The sequence below is a fragment of the Populus alba genome, chromosome 4 (assembly GCF_005239225.2).
Source record: "Populus alba chromosome 4, ASM523922v2, whole genome shotgun sequence".
Lineage (NCBI taxonomy): Eukaryota > Viridiplantae > Streptophyta > Magnoliopsida > Malpighiales > Salicaceae > Populus > Populus alba.
Genome location: NC_133287.1, coordinates 15,897,464 through 15,920,602, shown reverse-complemented (window position 1 = coordinate 15,920,602; position 23,139 = coordinate 15,897,464). Strand labels below are relative to the sequence as shown.

The following is a 23,139-nucleotide window of genomic DNA, read 5'->3' as shown; positions in this document are numbered from 1 at the left end:
GCATATAGGTTTTTAATAAAAAGAACTTTCAAACCAACTACTATTTTTATTTTTTATTTTTTAATAAGGTAAAATAGATGCTTTTCTTGTAAATAGAAGCTGTAAGGCATTGTTTGTTTTTGAATTTTAAATTATTTTTAAAAATATTTATTTTTTTTCTTTACTTCAAATTAATATTTTTTAGTGTTTTTAAATCATTTTGATGCGTTAATTTTTAAAAAATAAAAAATATTATTTTAATATATTTATAATTATAAATATTTTAAAAAAACAACCATAATTATATTTTAAATAAAATTTAAAAATTGAGGAATATGAGGGATGGGATTTAATAATCAAGAAATCTCTTGGGTAAGAGTTAAATATACATTCTAATACTAATCAACTAAGTTGTTATTTAGTTTCTATATTTTATATTTTCATTCATTTCATGATTTTTTTATTTTAAAAAAATAGAAGAAAGTATGGAAAGATTATGAGAAAAGAAGATATCTTCTATTTTTTTTTTAAAAAAATCAATTGTGGTTAACACTAATTAAACATTAATTATTTATTCTTAAAACTAAAACAATATTTAACTCATTTTATAAAATTAAAAAATTTAATTTATAATTTACTCCCCATCATGAAAATCAATAATATTTGAGTACTTGATCCATTAATTTAACAAACACGATGACATGTTAAATAATAATAAAAGAATTAGATAGGATTCTCATTTGACATGTAGTAGACTAAACATATATATATATATATATATATATATTATATTATATATATATATATATATATATATGGTTATTTCAATTATTTGAAGGAAAAATACTCTAATCATCCTATAGTTTAATTTTTTTATTTCACTTTGCAACCGATTTTTTAAATATTACACTTTTCATCCTGAACTTTAAAAAAATATATAACACTTTGCATCCTCGAGAATTGGCGAAGTGTTGTTACAGGAGAGGCATCTTTCAATAGATGGTGTTTTAGTTGCTCCCGGAAAGATGATGAAGCTTGGAACTCACTGTATTGAATCTAAGCTTCTTTTAAGAATAATTGTTATATGGATGCCAATTGTTACCTATAAAAAACCCTTCGATGCTAAAATTAGTTTAGGATTGTAGGTTGATCATAGAAAAAAGTGAATAGAGAGACAGTTTAATACTTTTTTGTGTCTTATCTTGAGAGAGCATCCTTTACTCTTGCCAAAACCTAATATTTTTCATCTTTTTGAATTTTTAATCGCTTCTCACTTGATAAAACAAAATTAAATAATGACTTAAGCATCAGAGTGTCTCTTATTTTCATGAATGACTTGTTTTTACAAGTATAACATAGGCTTAGATCTCATTAGCCAGGAAAAGTCAACATTTTCTAGTAAAGTTTTTCCTTGACTTCATTAATAGCATCATTTGTGGAAACCTATATCAAAAGATTTTTTATTCATTTTCAATTTCTACAAAAACTTTTTTTATGACTGATAAAACTCTAATACACGAGAGTATGACTAATCTCTCTACAACATGGACTCTAGCTCCCCTAGGTATCAAACAACTCTTCAAACACTAAAAGTACTCTACAACATTATTTTAGCCATACATAAACAACGTTATTCTCTTCAATACAAACATAAACAAAGCCAACCCACAATGCTAGGATTACAAAGACAACTTCTATTTCAAGAAGAAACAACACAAAACAACATGTCAAGTAGATATCATACTCCAACTCTCCAAATGAGCCAACACCACAATATATCCAAACTATAAATGTGGTTATCTCCATCAATCATTTTTTGAGTCTCGGTCTTCTCGTATGGGCATCCATATTTTCATGTTGCCTTTGAAGTTCAAATGACATACAGGCTAACATCACACATGCATCATGTTCATCATCATCAACATAATATTGATGTTCATTCCTAACTTCTTCTTCTGTTTCCTCAGTAAGGGCATTTAGAATTGGATTTTCAAGAACATTCAATCTCTTTTCTTGCTTGAGAACAATTCTCACATTTCGATGCGAATCCAATAAATTTAATCTAGTCAATTTGTTAGTATCAAGTATGCTTCGTAGGGATATGTTACTATTTATTTTGATCTACAAACCTATTTATATAAAGATAAAGAGTATTATTTTCATGTATACATATTTTAATTCCAAATTTAGATAAGGTCTTTAATTCTAATTTAGTCTTCCACTATTTTCTTGCAAATTAATAACACCTCTATTAATTCAGGAAATTTCGCTTAGATTTTTCTAATGGGCTAAGATACTATTTAATTTATTTGACATTGAGTGACTCAACAAATCAAAATAAATTAAATTAGGTAGATACATAGTTTATCAATCATATCTCTATTTGACTCTTAAATTAGTTAGGTGACAACTCTTTGTCTAAACACATCATATATGTTTCACCTAACTCATGCCTCTAATCTTATATAGTCATGAGTGACTCATCCAAATTATATAGGTTAGTTAAGTAGAACCTAATTTTATAGCATTAAACATATTCAATTAATAGTAACCTTGAATGACTCAACAAATTACCCATGAATAGAACTTTGGTTTTATGAATATAAAATTAAAAGACAACTATTCATATTCTCAACATGTACTTAATATATTAATGAAGGATTTATTATCAATTAATTATGTTTCATATATAACTTGTAATAACAAATATACATTTCATATATAACAATTTATATATACACCCATATCATGCCATTCTAATTGGATGATTATAGACATATCTAAGTTAATTTTCTCGAGCCATTGAAGGGAATTAGATGGTCAAATCCTAGGTAGTTATAGCAAGTCCTTACAAGTCCATTGCAAGCACTTCGATTGTAGCCTTCATTGTCATTTCTTTTTTTATCTTTGATTACATAATGATTTCCTATCTAAATTTCTACATTTCTAAATTACATAGAATTTACATAATTAATTAAGAAATCTCAAGTTATATTTGAGGAAAATTAGATGAGAAAAATATTACAACTTAGAATAAGAAATAGAGATAAAATTGGACACACATGCCTTATTTAACAAAATTATAACCATTCAACCATCAAATAAAAGCACAATCACATTGGCCTTTAATGTCCATAACCATCCATCATGCATAATAACATATTAATATTTCTAACATTTAGAAATATTAAATCAAATCCAATTTGATAGTTTCCCAAACATAATAAATTTTATTTAACATAAATTTTCTTTAAAAAATAATTTTCAAAATTTAATAAGAAAATTAATCACTTTAAAATTCTTATTAATATCCTAAACTATTTTTGGATTAATTAAATAAAATTTTCCATCTTAATTTTTTTTTTATTCTTTTAGAAAAACTATTTTTCAAAATATTATTTAATTCAAATAAATCCTAATCCTATTTGGATATCATAAAACTAAAAAAATTGAATTAAACATTTTAATTCAATCCTAATCTAATTAGAAAAATTAATTCTATAATTAATTTAATTTTGGGTTTCAATTTTAATATAAATTATTATTTTATATATGAAGGGCTAAAATCATAATTGCAACCCCAAAATACCTAAAAATAATTAGATATTAGTTGCAATGGTAGAATCATAATTCTACCCCAAAAAACCCTAAAAGGTTACAGATGCAGAATAATAAATTCTGCCCCTTCTTCTTCTTGCTGGAGTTGTTGGTAAAGATATATTGTCATCGCCGGTAGCATGCATAGCAACGGCAGCCAAGTCTGCCTCTACACCAGGTGGAGCACAACTGGCACTGTGCCTCTCACTTAACAGCGTGCACTGACATATTTTGCGCCACTGCTGGAGGAGGCATTACAACTTTTTTTTTTTTGAATTTCCAACTAGATCTGGAAAAATTTCAGCCAGTGCTGACCGAAACAATAACTAGATTATTTTTTAAAAGAAAAGGAATCTTAAGAGAAAAATTACTTTTGGAAAAATTAATTTTTGCATATAAAATTAATTTGAAAGTAGCACCAATAACAATTAAAACATACAATTAACAACCCTAATAGTCTAATGATGACTCTGATACAATTGTTGGGTTTCCAAATATCATACACATAACAGAAACTATGAAACAAAATTATTCAAGAGTCTTTAGGATCCCGTTAGATAGATCTAGAGTTGTTCAGAGATTTATTACCTGAAGATCTAATTGTCTTTGACTTTGAATAATTTCTTAAAGGCTAGGTTGTCATAAATCATAAGCCATCTAATTTTCTAGCCTCCAACAATAATCCTCACGAACTACCTGTGAGAAATCTCCCAAATCCCTATTTAAGAGGTATTTAGGAGAGAGGGGTTGTTATACATAAAGTGCTAGCTCTAATATTGTGTTTACGTAATTTTTTTGTCTAACAGACAACCACTCTTCACTATTAAAATAAGATGCATAACTTACTATTTATAGAGAAATCTAAAAAACCATATAAATTGGCAAAATATCAATTTGCTCACTAAATAATATTCATTTATTAATTTAAGATAATTTTAGAATTTAACTCAATATCAAGTCTTTACTTGATTTTTCTAGGTCTAGAAATATAATCCTATGTTTTAATTATAGTCTAGTCCTTAAGTTCTAAAATATATTTTTAATCAAGTCATATTTAATTAAATCATCCTAGTTTAATTTATGACTAATGATTCTTAATGTGTGTGATCCATCAAGTTTCTAATTTGCTGGCGCAAATATAAATTCTAATTCTAATTAAATAAATTAAATAATTTAATTTATTATCAATTTAACAATTGATTAATTTATAATTAAAAATTAGGTGCATCGTCTAATAACATGTCATGATCCCCTAAATATTAGAAAAATCATTAGTTGTTTGACTTAACCTTTCAGTGACCTGTTTCTCAATGTAATTAATATCCTCTTATCAATAATATTTTAATTTAACATAAAATATAGAGTATGTCTGCCATGTTAACTCCTGTTTGTTCTCTACATAATAGACAATGATTGTTTGAATACGATTTGAAACTCTTTCAAATTTCATTCCACCTTGACCAATGATTTTTTGGTCAATAGTATTTGAGAATAGATGAAATATTTTTCCTAATTTACTTAGGATGATGAAACATTTCTTGATCACTCAAGTACTTTCATATAGTTCGTGATATATTCAATGTCTGTCATTTCATTACCTCGATTAAATAATAGTAAAAGATCAAAGCATAACATTTTTTTATATAAGATAACTTAATAATCTTAAGTCTAAGGATCATTTACCATCACGTGAGCCTTTCCATAAATATAGGTGATCTCTGCATACGAAATTCTCATGCGGGTCAATTTAGTGTATATGTTTTATGACAAGCACTTACATATTAATTCCAAGTATTACTTACACATTAGCTTATAATAACAATTGCTTCCTTTTATAAAGAAAAGAACATAATATGTATAAGTTTTTATGGCTCTACTAAATATCTAGTATTTAAGAGAGTATCAACCAAGAACATTTTAGAAACAATGTTTTGATGCAATAAAAATTTCATAATTATAACAACTTTATAATTTTTTTTGAAAAGTATTTTTATCTTATGGACTTTATATTTACTCTCGATTTATTAATATAATATTAAATATAAATTAATTTTTTATTAATAATAAATATGTATTTACATGACTATAATAATATAATGTGTAACCAACTGATTAGCTATATAATATATTAAATAAATAATTAGATGAGATGATTGTGATTAATGTTTGTTTTCTTTGGAATATTGTTTGATACAAAGAAAGCTAATCGGAGTTATCAAAAGGATGCGGCGAGTCTCAAGGAGGCGAGTAGTCTTGGTGCGTTGGATAGGATAGGATTTTCAAGAAGAGAGTAAGTAGAAAGAATAAAGAATATGCAACTTAATGACAAGTTAGAAATGGAACTGCATCAGTATTATACACCATATTCTAGTTTACTGTAGTTTAGTGAGTTTAGCAGCATTGTGTTATTTAACAAATGGTTTGGGACTCAAGCCTGAGTCTTTGCACATCCAGCTTTGTTAGAGTGTTACAGAGTTTTGATTTGATATCACCGGCAGATTCCATAGACTGCCATAGCCATAAATGTCTGACCTCTGTAATTCATAGAGCCCAGCAGAATATTTTCATAATTTCTTATCCATCCCTCTGCGCAGATTCTTTCTTTCTAAAGGAAATTGGCCACCAGGTGCTTCATTTTTTCAGGTAATATAATGTGTGTATCGGAGCGCAGCACAAAGATCGTACACAAAATACTTCCATATACGTGCTCTTTCTTTAGTGTGAGTTGATATGATTAGTATAAAGGTTGTGTTGGTTCTAAGATATGATTTATATTATTCTCTAACACCTCTCTTCAAGTTAAAGCTATTTAGGCTTGAAACTTACACAAACCCACATTACCATGTACTCGAGGATAGTGAGATTCGAATTCATGACCGCTTGGTCATAAGGCTCTGATACCATTTTAAAGAATCATCTCAACCCAATAAATTAAACTGTTAAGTAAAGTTCTAAAATATGATTTATATTACTCTCTAACACTCCCAATATTTCCCTGGACAACAACTTTCTTGTTGGCCAAACGAGTTTCGACTGAAACTCTGCAAATTTTAATCTATTGATTCCAGTAGTGAATAATCAGTAGTAAAGATCTGTCAACAATTGAATCAACCAGACTTTCTTGTGCTGCCATTACTGCTACTACATATCCAGCTTCAATGGTTAACAATTGGTTGTCTCTTGCTACACTGGGAGACTACTTCTGAACCAGTATTGTTGGAGACATACTGTAGTTGATCTGTGATGTCGTGATCACAAACATATATAGTTAACATCACTAGAGAATTGACGTTGAGAGGGAGTGTTGAGAGTCAACTCCCGAGCAAAAACTGATTCGACTTGTTATAAAGCTAGTTGCTGAGCCATTTCTGCTGCCAAGCCAGCAAGAAACCAAGAGAAGTGGACCTAAGAGAATTGGAATCCATATATGTGACTATAAACCAGTAGAATATTCTCACATCCAGCTGTTACCTGCAAATGGACCTAAGAGAAGTGACATCTGTGACCACCTATGCACTGGTATAGAAAGAAACAGTGACTCATTTTTCTACACTACTTCCTTGAATGTGTTAAATGGCTGGTCAGAGGAGATAAAGAACGCCTTAGGAGCTGGCGAGAATTGTGTGCAATTTGCAGTGAGCATTTTAATTTTTTTTTTTTTTTGAGGATATTTCCAATGTTTGGTTGTGTGAGGTTCTCGTATTTTTTCTGCAATATACTAGCAGTATGCTTTCTTGTGGTTGCTGATGTTTCAATCAGCCATCGTCCCAATATATACCAGCTTTTGAAATTTCGTTGTCTTGATTGTTTTAGTGTTCAGATTGATACAGCTTTGAATGATGACAGGGTGGGAGTATAGCACATCACCTCAGGCTATTACTACATTCAAAGCAATGGTTTAAGTAAAGAAAAAACGAAAAATAATTTTGAATTTTTAAAAAACATGATGATTTCAACTGTGTTTACCAAACCTGAATTAAACGGGAGGATTATTCTGTGTTGAATGTGGCTGTTTAATGCAAAAACACTAAAGGATTACATGTAATTGTAAATCAAAAGAACTTCCTAAAAATTGTGAAATTCTATTTGCCATCTAAAAGTTTGAAGATTTGACATAAATTTTTTTATTTTTTTTATTCGGATCAATTTATATATGCTTCAATTATTTTTTACAAATTCTAAAATTAATAATTAAATAAGCTTTTGATGGTCATTAATATTAACAATTATAAAACTTAAATCTAAAATTATAAAAAAAATAAATTTTTTAATCTTACATTTTTATTACTAAATCACTTACTAGGTAATTACTCTCTTTAATTTTTTTTAAAAAGATATTACAGAAACTTTTATTTTAAACGTAAATGCTCTTTGTATTTTTAAAATTACCCTTTTAACAGAAGGGTAATTTTAAGTTACCAAGGACATTTTGATTAAAAAAAAGGGATTTTGTAATCTTCAAGCGTCTTTTGGTGTTCTTTTTAGGACCCAGTAGTATAATTTATCTTACATCTAACACTTGTCCCCCTCCAAAAAAAAAAAAAAAAAAGTTTTAAGCACGGACCCATCGGCGGTTGACTTGGTCGGCGCTTGGATTCAACAAGTCATGGAAATCGGCTGTCAGAATGTATAGAGAAAAGAAGAATAGTAAATGCCGGTCAGTCAACACTGTGGGCTCGTGTCGTTGTTGACCATATGGCGCACCACTAACATCTTCGGTGTCAGAACTTTCATACACCAACCAAATTTCACGATTTATTAAATATGACCAGTCCTTGAAAAATACATTGATTCTAATGTTCTTATTTTACAATATTTTTTAAAATGAGATTCGATTTCAAATTGCATGATATGATGCTGAATGATTTTACGAGCTCAAACAACATTCGCTTGTGAATAAATTATATTTTAATTAAAAAATATTTTAATAAATAATTTATCTTAATCTCAAACACTACTTTGTTATTTTTATTTTGATTTTTGAGTGTGTTTGTTTTCCACCTACTTTTGTGTTTGCGGTACAAAAAATACAGTAAGGTGTTTGATAACTGTAAAAACTGCGTTTTGTAATGAGAGGCCCACTAAAATACTGAATTTAAAATGTAATTTTCGTGAAGCAGTTTTTACATGTTTTTTTAACAGCGTTTCATAAAACATTGTTTATTTTTGCTTTTCAAAATAGCTTTTGAAAAAATTTAATAATTTTTATATTTTTTTTGCTTCAAATTAATATTTTTTTTGGTATTTTAGATTATTTTGATACGCTAATATCAAAAATAATTTTTTAAAAATTAATGATATATTATTTTAATACATTTTCAAGTAAAAAGCAACCACAACTACTAAACATTTTATACATATTTTTTACTGCATAAAAACCTCAACTATAATTTTTTATCAAACACGTATTTAAATACAATTAAGCACACACTTTTTTAAACTTATTTTTTTTAAAAAACCATAGCCTCAAAATCTACCTAAAAAACAATCACACACTACACATAAACATTTCTTGACTTGTCTTCTTCAACTTTCAAAATCATTGTTGCTTGGGAATGCTTTCACTGGAGTATTACCTAAGCTTTGGAATTCAAGTGCTTCTCTATATATGAGGATCATAAATATTCTTCAAGGAAAGCCAGTCAAAAAGTTTGGACCAAGCTAGAAATACCAGAGCCAAAAAGGGAAATTGATCAAGAGAGAGGTAATCGAGTGAACTCACCTGAGACAAAATGAGATTGTCTTTCTTTGTCAAGCAACAAAGTGATGCGTGCATAGAATGTTAATTATGAGTAATTGTATAAAAAATATAGTGATATTTAAATTCATAATGTAATAGGATTAAATGCTTCATGAAAAACTTTCTCTAATGTAGCGGGGATCTTGATTAATTTTTATTTTAGCTATTGTAGTTTTTTTTTTTAAAAAATTATTTTAGTTACATTTTTTATTTTTATTTTGGAGTTTTTTTTTGTTATTGTATGTGAGCATTTGGAAACGCGGTTGTACTTATATTTTCAAAAAAATTAATTTTTTTTTTTTATGTTATAGATCGTTTTAATGCGTTGATCTCAAAAATAATTTTAAAAAATAAAAAAAATATTATTTTAATATAGTTTGACATGAATAATATTTTTTAAAAAAAAAAATCATAACCATACTACCAAAGATGTCATTAATAAAAGATTCAGCTTAGTTTAATGATGAAAAACTTTTTGCAATTAACTCCTTACATGATTACTCTTAATTATAAAATATTTCATTACATTGCTTTTTTTTTTTTTTTTTTTAATGTTTAGGAGTATCGAATCATGTTGCAAGTGGGCCAAAAGATGTGATAACTTTTGCTTAAGGCATCAATTTTTCTCATTGCTGATTTGACATTTTTTAAGTGTAAGTTTAAGCAAAACGCTTTTTGTAAAAACGCTTTTTAATAAAAAAAAAATACATTAATATAATATTATTTTAATTTTTTATATTTTTTACATCTGCTATCAAAATAATCATGAATTCAATATAAAGAGGAAAAAGTTTATGAATGCAGTGAATTTCCATGCAGCAAGATAGTACATATCAAGTGAAAATAACAATCCTGCCGGTAATAGTGATGACAACGACTGTGCAAGAAAACCCAGAAAAGTTGATGAGTTGTCTTCTTCAAAGGCACGAGCCATGGAAAAAAGCTGCAGCATGCATGTTTTGGAGAAAGTTAACACAGAGCCTTGAAAATGTAAAAGAGGACAGTTGTGGAGAAATCAAGCAGCGCCTAGGAAAAGAAACGTCTGGCTGTTTAGGAAACCAAGATTTACGAGTTATTGCAGAAGAAGCTCTGCACTTTGCTGAGATCAATCATCACAGCGGACTTGCATTTGATACAATTCTGAGAGCCCCAAATTATATCATGAAACTGCAAATCAACACTTCAAGGTAATCAGAGCTGCCATCATTGTCACCAACAACCATGCATGATGAAGCTATCATCAAGGATACAAGGAGGCGTCCTATAATTATCATCGTTAAATGAGACAAGTTTTTTGTTTAGGAAATTATTATTCTCCATGGTCATGGAGAATTGCATTCATTATTGCATATATCCAAGGTCATGGCCATCTTATCCTCCCTCGAATATTTAGGTTCCTCGCTAGCTAACAAATCGCAGAGAGAATAGAGAGGAGAAGGAAGGGTGGTCATAATTTTCATGTGGGTCTCCTTTATAATACACAGTGCTAGCCTTTTAATAAAGTTACGCTGCGTGCATGGTGAAATGCCCCTCTTTTCCCTACAGGAGTGCCTTGCAAAAGCAAAACACTTTGCAGAATTAGTAATGGAAACTGTCCGCTTAACCAAACTGATCGATTCTAGGTTGAAATTTAGGGTTTGATTAGTCTTGCTAGGCTTAAAAGCCATATATTACTTCCAAGTGATCATGAAAGAAGACGAGGAGGAATGGATGCTTAATACTTGTAATAGAATTAAGCAATAACATCTCACAACTCATGGCAGAATTCGAACAAATCGCCATCACTGAGCATAGCGGAATCTCTTAGTTGTATGCTTTAGCATCCTTCTTTCTTCCTTTCTTGTGTTAGTACAACAGAACATTCAGCTGCAGCACTATAGTTTTTGCGTTTTTAAGACAACGCACACATCTGAGAATCTAAGACATGTTAAACAAAAGCTGCTTCCTCAGCTGTTCATCATTGCAGGTTGTAGTGATGATCAAATCATGGCCGTAAAATGCAGGAAAAGGCAAGTTTTGTTAGTTTTATTTTTCCTCTTTCTTTTTTTTTTAAATGTCATTGATTCCTCAACCTTCTGTTTGACGATTGATGCCATTCATAGACCTTTACACTGTTTAGCATCATGGGAGCAATGATTCCACAAACATAATGATTACGTTATGGAAAACCCTTTTTCCTTCCCATGTGTGGTGCACTGCTAGCTGCCCTTTAATTTTCGGCTATATATCCCATGTTGTGTTATCATTTTCCAACATTTCAACTTTCCGGAGATCTAGCTGGTAATCTACATTTAGAGAGGGACCAGAATTAATGTATTTTTCTTCCCATTTTCTTCTGGAGAGAGACCTGATTATGCAGCTTCACGTGATGGGATTTCATGCAATAATTTGTCGATTCTTTAAAAAATGACCTCAAGATCTCATTTAAAAAACTACAAATTTAATTGCTACTTGTGTTTTCTTTTCTAGTACATTGAGATGCGTTGTTTAATACCCATTTTATCTGTTTTGGTTTCCTTCCTCTGCACCAAAAGATTAAAAAAAACAATCTGATTTTAGTTCAAGATATCTGTTTTATTGTTGGAAATAATAGGACTATTTTAAAAGGTTTTTATGAAACATTTAAAAAATATAATTTATTTTTTTATGAATATAAAGTATATATAGGGTTTTTTTATCCCACATTAAAAAAAAATAAGACCATCATCTAGTATTTACACACTACTATATTTAATAATTTTACCAATGAAATTTTCTATCGGTATTTACTTTACCACTCCATCGGCGCAGATTTTATCAACTAATTAATAGAAGGAAAAAAAAATATGTCGATAAACCTCTTGTCGGTAATTTCATTTTTGTCAGTAAAAAAAATCCAATAGTTTTACAGATAGAAAATGCACTCAAAAAACAAATTATTCGCTGGAATATACCAATATAATTATTTCATCGATGACTGGCACTGATATTTGGAGTAATTTTATTCCAACCTTCTATTATTTCATCGGTGATTGGCAATAATATTTGGAGTAATTTTATTCCAAATACTGACATTATTTCGTTGGTGATGTAACAATTGAAGTAACATATGTAATAATTTTTTTCCAACTCTTTGGAATATATCGACGAACTTTGTCCATCGATAACTCCGTTTGTAATAATGAAAAAAAATATATATTTTTAAAAAATTATTGAACAAAAAAATAAAATAATTAAAAAAATAAAATTGTATAAAATCCAAGCATGTAAAAATAAATTATCTTAATATAAAAGCCAAATATTCATTACAAATTTATATGTTCAAATAAAATTAAACTAGAACAATGGTGGTGCTAAAGGAAAAGGAAGAGGAGGCTGGTCGTTCTCGAAATCATATGGCCAAAAAGAAGGCACACACGTACCACCCATCAATAATCTCATATCCATGACCATTCAGCGGAGTTCTTCATAATCCACAGAGAGTTGTTCATATTTTTCAGTGAGATGAATTGTATGTTGTTGCAAGGCCGTGAACTCCTGAGACTAGGTGCTCGATATCGATTATGAGCTCCTAACAGTTGAGACACTACGGGCCATCTGCAAGTTCTTGGCCGTAGTGTTGGAGAGTTCGTACACTTGATTTCTATTGAATCCACTAGATGAATTTGCCTCCATCCACAAATCTAGATCAAAATCCGGGTAGGTAAAAAAGGATCATCCTTGTATCTCTCTTTTAACCAGCTGTTATATGTCTCTTGGAAATAAAAAATAAAATCATCAAATTCAATTCAAGAAAATAATAACTTACAAAAGAAAATGGTTGAATAAACATACCACATAATGTTGAGCGCAATTGCCAATGAACTGTTGCACTCCTTTTTTACGGTCTTCATTTTGCACTTACGTCTCCATAAAAAGCTTCATTGGGCTTGGCTCACGTCCAAAAGTGTAAGAAAACAAATGTTGCAAGTTAAATATATTTATAAGTAAAAACAAATTAATTAAAGATAGATGTGATTAAAATTAATTTTACCATCCGCTTCGCATGTAAAACGAAAGGAACGGAGCCACCGGTGTACATGGTAACTGAATCGTGAATTTGTTGGCTCCGGTTCCCCATACTGGCTTATGAGCGTTGTGTGAAAAGCTTGGATATCACGTGCTGAATATATTCCATCCATATATTCTCGGGGATATATGGCAGCCTGAAATCCTTCAAAACCGTCACATCATTCCAATTTGCTAGAGTGTTTTCTCTAACATATTTTTTAGATTTTTTTTGTGCCTCATACCAAAAATCATGCAACCTATATGATACAAACATATTCTATATGAGTTAATGACAAATGAAATTTTAATATATAAAATTAAAAAAAATTATCATATTGTTTTTTATGCTACCTCATTGCAGCGTGATTCTCCCAAACCCTTCTCGTTGTGGAACTGCACTCGAAGAGGTAGTGTCGTGAGTCGACACAAGAGTCTCTTCTTGATCGGTACCTAATGACATATTATCATCATTGCTGCTAAAAAAACTAGTTGTGATCATGTGCTCACGACATGCAGTTGATTTTCCCTATGTATCTACACAAATTTGATGAATATTTGTATAATTACATTTGATTATAAAAAAAATTCAGCAGCACCTCCCTTATACTGGAAACTACCCATAATTTTTAATCATGTAAATATACAAAATATATGCCACAAACAAGTTGATTTTATTTTATTTCTACAAATAATTTTGGATTTTTCAATTTCATCTCATTTTCAACGTGATAATGTTTTTAATCCTAAATTGACTATAATTTTTTGTAATTAAATTTAATCCTATATATTCAATTAACATTTATACTACAAATTTGACAATACCAATTAAAATTCAACAAAACAATAAAAAATTATTGCAATGTAGAAAATAAAATAAATAAATAAATAAATTTAATCCTATATATTCAATTAACATTTATACTACAAATTTAACAATAATAATTAGAATTCAACAAAACAATAAAACATTATTGCAATGTAGACAATAAAATAGATAAAAAAAATATAATACAAAAACAAACATAGACTTTAGGAATGACAAATGCTTACCTTAATGGCATGTTTACTTTCAGAGTTTATCTACGTGTGATACAAAAAAAAAAAAAACATTGTTAATAAACTAAAGAATAGAAGAAAATAGATCAAAAGATTGACCATATATACCTGCTAATTATGTTAAGAGAAAAAACTTAAAATTCTACTTGAGGACTTGAGATATGAGAGAGGATTAAGAGAGTGAGACTGTGAGAATGGAGAGGATTAAGAGAGTGAGAGTGTGAGAATGAGAGAAAAATGAAGTTATAGTGGTCTTGTTGAGTTTTATATTACGTTGAGAGTGTGAGAATGGAGAGAATTGAGAGTGAGAGTTTATGAGAATGAGAGAAAATGAAGTTCAGGTGGTCTTGTTGAGTTTTATGCTACGTTTTTACTGAGGGAATCATCGATGAAATATTAAATATTATTATTTTTAATTATTTCGTTGGTGATTCCCTCAATAAATTCACTTTGAAATTTTCATTTTACACTAAACTTTTCAAAAAACCCTCTAGATTTTTCGAGGTCTGTTCGTGATTCTATTGGTAAATATAAACAATAGACATAATCAAAGATGCATCAATTATTCCCTCAAGCGACTCAATTTCTATCACTGATATGAGAAGGGGAATAAATCCCTTCACCTCTAGAATCGAATATCGTTGTTTCCATCGGTTGTGGATTGTGAACAGTAATTCCCTTTCGTTTGGAATTCCTTCTGTTTCGACTGGGATTCCTTCAGTATATACCAATGGAATATTTCTATCTGTAAATAACAACAGAGGTAGCAATGGAAAAAATTTGGCCGGTAAGTATCACCCCAAAATACCGACGAAAAAAATCAATTGGTGATTTCTTTTTTATTTGTAGATTTTATGCAAGTGAGATAGTGAACTTGATATGGGATAATAACTAACAAGAAAATGATAGTGGGCTCGCGCATATAAGGTTAAGTTGAGTAAGAGAGAAACATTTGATTGCCCCTCTACGCGCGAGGCAACACTTATACCTTTTGAACCTAGAAATTAATTTTCTAATAGTCCAAAATTCTAATAGCTTTTTTATTTTAAAACCTTTTTTAACAGTTACAACTCTTTAATTTTCTAATAACTCTTTTATTTTTGAACTGTTGTAACATCATTTTAATTCTCTAATTTATTTCATACCTAGTTATTACATTTTAGCAGCCTATATATATACACCAAGGTTGTTAAAATCATGTTTTTACTCGTAAAATCGTACGATTTTAGGAGTCAAAACATGCATTATGGGTTGAATCGCTTGAAAAAATAAAAAATGGGTAAAATCGGGTTGAAATCGAGTGAAATCGCAAAAATCGGATGAAATCGCGCAAAATCGCGATTTCAGGACTGATTTTGTGATTTTGACAAAATGAGACCCTGAAACAAAATCCCCCCCCTCATGTCCAATTGTCAGATGCCTATTGGATTTTTCCTGCACAGTCACGGACTCACACTCTGCTTTTTCCAATTGAGGCGAAAAACTCTTTCACAAATCACAATTCACAAATACTCTTTCCAATTCCAATAGAACAAATCCCTAATCGGGCGGCGACAACGGTCTATTCTCCATCCTCCACAAAAACGGCCAACGACAGTGATCACGGTCTGGTGACTCCAGTCTTCACTCCTTCTCTTTCCTCAATGCTCACGATCGCGGCTTCCTTTTCTGGTTATCGTGATTTTAACCGCGACGAGCCGACAACGATCTCCTCAACAACTCACGGCTTTGGGCTTCCTCTGCAGTCTTCATTAACAGCGGTACGCCGACAACGTTCTCTTTTCTTTCCCATCTTCAACAACAGCAGGTGACATCGGGCGGTCAGGCGTCTTCACCAGCAGCCGTTCAACTCATCATCATCCTCTTCAACAGCAGCCGACGACACCGTAAGTTCTTTTTGCCTTCATCATCATCACCGGAGTCAAGGTTTCTTTATTTTTGCCCCTGTAATAGATTTGTATGTTTTCCTGTTAAGTGTTAATTGTTAGTTAGTCCTGTAATTCATTTTGTCCGGTCCTGTAAATTGTATATGTATAATGTTGAATTGAATGGAATTGATCGGGTGTGAAAATTGTTGAATTGAATGCCACAGTATATACTATATATGACTGAATTGTGCAAAATATTACTCGGTGAAAATTGGACTAAATTGATTGAATTGGGGTGAAAATTAGGCTGAAAAAATGTTGAATATTAATAGGGTGAGAATTGGACTGAAAAATGTTGAATTGGACTGAATTTAATTGTCATCTCAATATTGGACTGAAAAATGTTGAATTGGACTGGATTTAATGTCATTTCAGTATTATAGGACTGAATTAATGGGGTGAAAATTGGACTAAAAATTGTTAAATTTGACTTAATTTAATGCCATTTCAGTATTATAGGACTGAATTAATGAGGTGAAAATTGGACTGAAAATTGTTGAATTTGACTGAATTTAATGTCATTTCAGTATTTTAAAATTCTTTATGATTTTATAATCCGTTTTTACAATCCGAGTTTGTGAACGGCTTTCCGTGCCGTGTTAAAATCGTGATTTTAACAACCTTGATATACACTATTACAATCAAAGTGCATCAAAAACCATTGTATTTTCTTGTATTTGCAAAACTTGTTGGTATTTTTTTTTTGCTCTAGTCTAGCTGTTTCTGTAACCCTTGTTTTAGAGAAGAAATTTGTTGAATCTTGAAGAATAGCCTTGTTATGAGGAAATATCCTTAAGAACAATATGTGTATACACCTCAAGTTTGATGTTATTTATGTTCTTAATTTGTGGAATTTTATTTACAACATTTCTTAGGATTGAAACGTATGAATTTCCCCAACAAAACATGTATCACCACAGGTTACAATGAGGTCCGGAATGGCAATGCCAGAATATATGTTAATACAGAATAAAGTGCAGAAATAATATTTGTGTTCGGTCAAGTTTGTATGCATCAAACAGTACTGTTGCCTGAAAACATCAGAAAATGACATGCTAGATTTACAGATAAGCATAAAAACTACATTCCTCTTTAAATATTTAATTGACTTGGTAAACAACAATATCTCAGACCCAACCAACCACAAGCAGTTTTACACGATTTATAATCCTGTAGATGCCTTTTTTTCAACTATGCAGTATTTTCATACAATTTGTGTCCATTTCATGGATACAGACACAAAGTAATTGACACTATAATTATGTAATAGAAAATATACCAAAGCTAACCATTAAAACTCAAATCACAAAACAACATCGAGGTGATCTGAATCATCCACGTGTCAAAGCATGCGCACTTGCAACAGCATTGAATCCTAGGCACCCCAAGAGACCTTGCTTGTAAGGCAAGAACGTCTTCCTTCTCATTTCCTCTGAAACTGCCCGGTTCACTGTGTAATGCACCTCATGAGCTGATATAGGCCCTGATCTCCTCCTGGCACTCCCTACACTATCTGTGGATCGAAAGCTAGAATTCTTGACATCCTCTGTCCCTTCTTTTTTGGACATAACTGAAAATCTTGTGAGCTCATCATTGCAACTTGTTGTTCTGCTACCTTCTGATGCACTTCTGAATAGCAATAAGTCCTTTAGCTTCCATTTCTTGTACCTTTTCGATGTGAATGATATCGCGGATAAGATAGAAGATGTGTAAGATGATTTGGGGGTGCTTGCTGTTGAGGCAATAGAATTTGAATTCTGGGAATTCTCTTCTTGGTCAAACATGATGTCTGAAACTCTTAAAGGAGATAAAGATCTGCTTCCTTTACGTATAGAACCAGCCGAAAATGAAGAGCCACCGTTTCTTCTGCCTCTTCCACGTTGATTGGGTGCTTGGCCTTGTTGAATAGCTTGTAGTTTAACCTCTCTTTTACGCGTCTCTTCAATGGCAGCTTGAAAGGGGTCAAATCCCTTTGTGGTTCTTGATATTGGTGATCGTGGAGACCTTGGAGAAGAAACTGAGGAATCATAGCCAGGTGGTGGCTTCAAGGGCTTGATCTTGCCACCATCAAAGAGTTCTTCAGCCGATAAAGAAGCTCTTTCTAAATGACCACTAAAATCGAACTCAAAATCTTCATGAAAACCATCGTGATCACTATCATTCCTGCTGTTGTCTTCTCTTTGGTGCTTGGATTTGGGAGTTCCAGGCTTCTCTTCCCAGTCAAAAGGGATCATTGAAGAAGATGAACCTGTAGAAAGAGTAATATCATTTAGCTCCCTGTAGAAAGAAGAAGTGCGAGTGGGGCTTGTTGGGGCACTCAAGAAGAAGTTTCCAAATCTTTGAGGACTTGAAGGAGCTGTCATGTAAGGAGAAGAACAAGTGCTATCGAAGTTGAAGTCCACAGGTGGCACTGGCATCACAACTTCCATTTCCATTGATGGGGTTACCGGTTGTGTGCCAAGGTTGGTTTGTGCGAGTTTTGGGGGCTGCCAAGGTTGAGGTCGGTTGAATTGTGTGGATTTATAAAGGGAGTGAGAAAGACATTAGAGAAGGAAGGAAGGGGAGGGGAAGGAGAGGGAGATTTGACATGAGGAATGTGTGGAGGCGGCTTTATAAAAGTAAAAGGAGAAATGAAGCTTAAGAAGGGGGGCATAGTTGTCTTTACACTAAAGAGAAGTTCCGGTCATCTAAAATTTGTGTTCTCATTATCGTTTCCAGGGTATTTCTCATGAGACCGAGTGACAAGTCCGTCATTACTGGGATTGGTTTGTTGGGACTATATACTTGGCCCTCAACTACAACTCTTGCCACGACAGCAGCAATAATATCATTTTTTTAATTTTCATTTTTTTTTTTTCAGATTTTAACTGAGGACTATAATTTTAGCCATTTTAAGACTTGGCTAGGTGGTGAGTCCAAGTTTCGGGTTTTGATCGGTCAGTTGGGTTAATTTTTTTTTTAAATTAAAATAATGTTGTTTGAAAAAAAAAAAAAAAATCAATGAGTTTATAGCCGAATCTTGTTAGGTCAGCAGGGTCGCTGAGTCATATTAGGTTTTTTTTTTTTCCTGTTTTTTCTTTAACTCGATCCAGTTCCAGTCCCAAATCAGCCAAGTCTGGATCAACACATCAAGTCACACCGGATTTCAAAACGATAATTTTAGCCCAATCTTATATACAGACCTAACTCTATCTGAATAGATAGATAGTTATCTTACATCCATATACATTTATCTTATCTGATAAATAATATAATAAATAGAATATAAATATTGTTAAATTTGAATCAAAACTCATTGAATCTAACATAAAATGTAAATTTATAAAACATTTAGGTTTTTTAATATAATGTAATATATATATTTATATATATATTAATTTTTTTTGTATTGATTAATAAATAATAGATACTTTTTACCTCATAAATAATAATAAAATAATAAATAAAGTATAAATATAAAACTACCCACTCCACGGATACCATCCTTGATTTTGACCGGATCGAATGATTAATGGTCTCTTGAAAGCGATGTTGAAGTTAAAAAGTGGTCAAATATCTATGGCCCTTGTTATCAAAATGCAGCTGGTTGGATTCATACAGTAGGTGGCAGTGATAAAAATTTAGAATTAAAGGATTTGTTTTTATTGTCATTTGAAGTTTAAATTTTATGGTTGTTAATTTGATAGTTATTTGAGATTTATATAGTTATTAATTTTAAGATTTATGAAATTAATCAAGATATGTGCAAGTTGACCCGATAAAAACTTGGAATAAAAGGGTTTGTTTTTCCTATAATTTTAAGTTTGAATTTTATAATTACTAATATTATAGCTACTGGAGGTTTATATGATCATTAATTTTTAAATTCATAAAATTAGTTAAAATACACGTAAATTATTCGGACATCTACTTTAATCATAATAATAAAAAAATACAGCTGGTTGGCAAGCAGAGTTAAAGTTAAGTTTTTTTTTTTTTTTTTTTACTGTGTTTGATCGTAAGGCAGTGTATGTGTAGCACAAGAAACATCAGTGTCGTTGTTTTAGAATTACTGTAACGTAAGCTGGACGGTCCCTGTCATTTTCCCTGTCTCTTCTTCTCTACCATGTTTTGTAGCATGCAACACGCTCGCTCTTTTATTACCCTCTTCTTCTTCTTCTTCTTGTGTTTTTTAAGAATCTTAATCACTTCAATTCATTCGGCGTTAAGATTTAAGGTTGTTGTGCGATGGATCTCTGTCAACCCTAACTAATTTGGATTAATCTGATCGGTATAGACGTCGACAGCCGAGATAGTTGTCGACTGCAATTTACTCATACTTCCTTGGAGTATGCAGAACATTGCTTTATGTCTGGTCATCTGATGTCAAATCTTCCCCATGAAGTGACAAGGAATTAACATCAATCAGCACCTGTAAGCCGATGGGTAAATCGGATTAACAGAAGCATGGTCGTCTGGTCCAATATTTGAGTTTTTGGTTGCGTTTTAATGGATGGTTTTGGGAGGCCTGAAACTTTTCCCTTTTCTCCTTGTTTGTTTTCCTTTTCATTACCACTTGTATTCTTTTGGGTACTGGTTTCAATTCTGTTTTTGATAGGAGTGTTTGGATGTGTGGTAATGATGTTTTTTAAAGAATTTTTTATTTAAAAATATATTAAAATAATTTTTTTATTTTTTAAAAATTATTTTTAACATCAGTACATCAAAACGATCTGAAAATATATATATAAAAAATTAATTTAAAGTAAAGTAAAAAATTAATTCTTTTAAAATGCAAAAACAAAAAAACAAAAATGACTCTTGGTTGCTTTCTTGCTTCATTTTTTATGGTAATCTCAAATTGGGTTTTTCTTGTTATACCCATGGTTATAAAACCAGCTTGGTTTGGAGCCTATATCAACCAAGTTTAATTTTAAAATGGATTGGTAAATGTAGCAAAACCTAGATAAGATCCGACTATTTCAAATCTAGAAATTTTTATTTTTTATTTAAAATAATATCATTTTATTTTTTAAAATATTCTTGACTAGAGTTATTAAAACTTAAATATGTTGCCTAGAAAAATCTACCAATACGCACCGCTAGAGCTGGTTATTAATCGTGGATAGGCAGGCACACGACTGGAAAAGAAAAAATCAGCCAACAACGATAATTTACTTTTATTTATTAAACTTGAATTTTAGAATCGTTATTTCAAATGCATCTTGTCATGAAAATGCGTTTTTAATATCATTTTGATAAATAAAAATCTTGAATTTTAATCAATCAAGCTGCTTGCCGGTGTATTTGATTTTTATAGTAATACATAAGCAAGTGGGCTGGCAAATTGGAGCTGGAAGTCTTGAATTGTGTCCGTCCTCCCAACTAATCCTTTCCTCGTTTGTTTTCAGTCTACCAACCTCAATCTTTTTTTTTTTTTTTTTTTTCAAAATTCTTTTGGTGTAGTTATTATAATTATTCCACACCACAGTTGTTTCCCTCTTCTTTGCTCTTATTCTATGTATGATGTTGAAGTAATCTAACGCCAATTAATCTAATAGCAAATTGGCATTGGTTTGCTTGTAAGGTCTCTCTCTCATGGAGAGAATGAGAAAAATAGAGGTAAACAAAAAAATTGACTAAACCGAAAAAAACAAAAAAACAATAACTGAAAAAATCGAATTGTGAAAAAAAACCGCTTAAACCGGTTAAAATTTTAAAAAAACATATCGGTTCGATTCAGTTTCATAAGCCTGAAATTGAAAAAACCGAACTGAATCAAATCGAACCCAAACCAGAAAAAAAAAAAAAAAACTAAGCCTAATCGAAAAAACCAAGCCAAACTGGTTTGAACATATTTTTGTTCTAAAAAACCCGAACCGAAACAGGTCGGTTTGAATCGGTTTTGATTTTTTTAAAAAATAAAATTTTAATTTGATTATTTTTTTTATAAAAAAAAAATTGAACAAAAAAATAACCACCCCTGAAAATAACATACAAGAGCATTTAAGATTTTTAAAGAGGGATTTATGGTGGAGCAAATATCTATTTTTTTAACCAAAAAAAAAAGGGAAGAAAAATAGTCTCGATCGAGGGGCCACTCAAAGCGTATAATTTCTCCGAATGCATGCTAGATTATTCTAAATTAAGCAATCTTTTCCATGCAATCGTTATAATATGTTATCCTTGTAATTAATGGAGTGTATGCAGTATTTGACTTCTTAACAAATATATAATATAGTGGTAGGTGGGCTGCAATAGAATAAGTAATTAATTCGCGAAATATATATATATATATATATATATATATATATATATATATATATATATATATATATATATATAGCTGCATGGTTTTCATAATTTCCCATTAATGACACTTTAGTGACCGAATATAAGATGATGTAATTGAGATTTGACCCACGAAAACTATAAAGAAATCGATAAAATATGCAGAAGCATGTGATGAAATTAGTTTTCATCGAGCTTTTTCCATGAAATTTCTTGTGATGAAGTGTATATATATATATATATATATATATATATATATATATATATATATATATATATATATATATATATATATGTTTGATGAGCTTGTGTGTATTTTAATTAAATTATTTTTATTAATGTTTGTATCCGAATTAATTTGTACCGAAGTTAATAAAAAAAGTGCTTACGTGGGAACTTTTTATAGTGTAAAATTAATAAGGTGGTGATAATTAATATCTTATATTAGTTGACAAATCATTTAAAATGCTAAACTTTAACCAAACCTTCTCTTAAAATAATGATATGCCAAGACTTCAAGAAAATTAATGGACTATTTTA

General features: G+C 30.6%; 1 protein-coding gene across 1 annotated transcript; it reads right to left on the bottom strand.

Annotated features, from left to right (window-relative positions):
• Window positions 1-17,356: 17,356 nt before the first annotated feature.
• Window positions 17,357-18,931, bottom strand: LOC118050701 (uncharacterized). Its single transcript, XM_035061126.2, has one exon. It carries the CDS (start codon window positions 18,762-18,764, stop codon window positions 17,661-17,663), a length of 1,104 nt encoding a protein of 367 aa, XP_034917017.1. The 5' UTR covers window positions 18,765-18,931; the 3' UTR covers window positions 17,357-17,660.
• Window positions 18,932-23,139: the final 4,208 nt, after the last annotated feature.

Coding starts and splice junctions, on each gene's coding strand:
- LOC118050701 (XM_035061126.2), bottom strand. CDS start 18,764: ATGGAAATGGAAGTTGTGATGCCAGTGCCACCTGTGGACTTCAACTTC.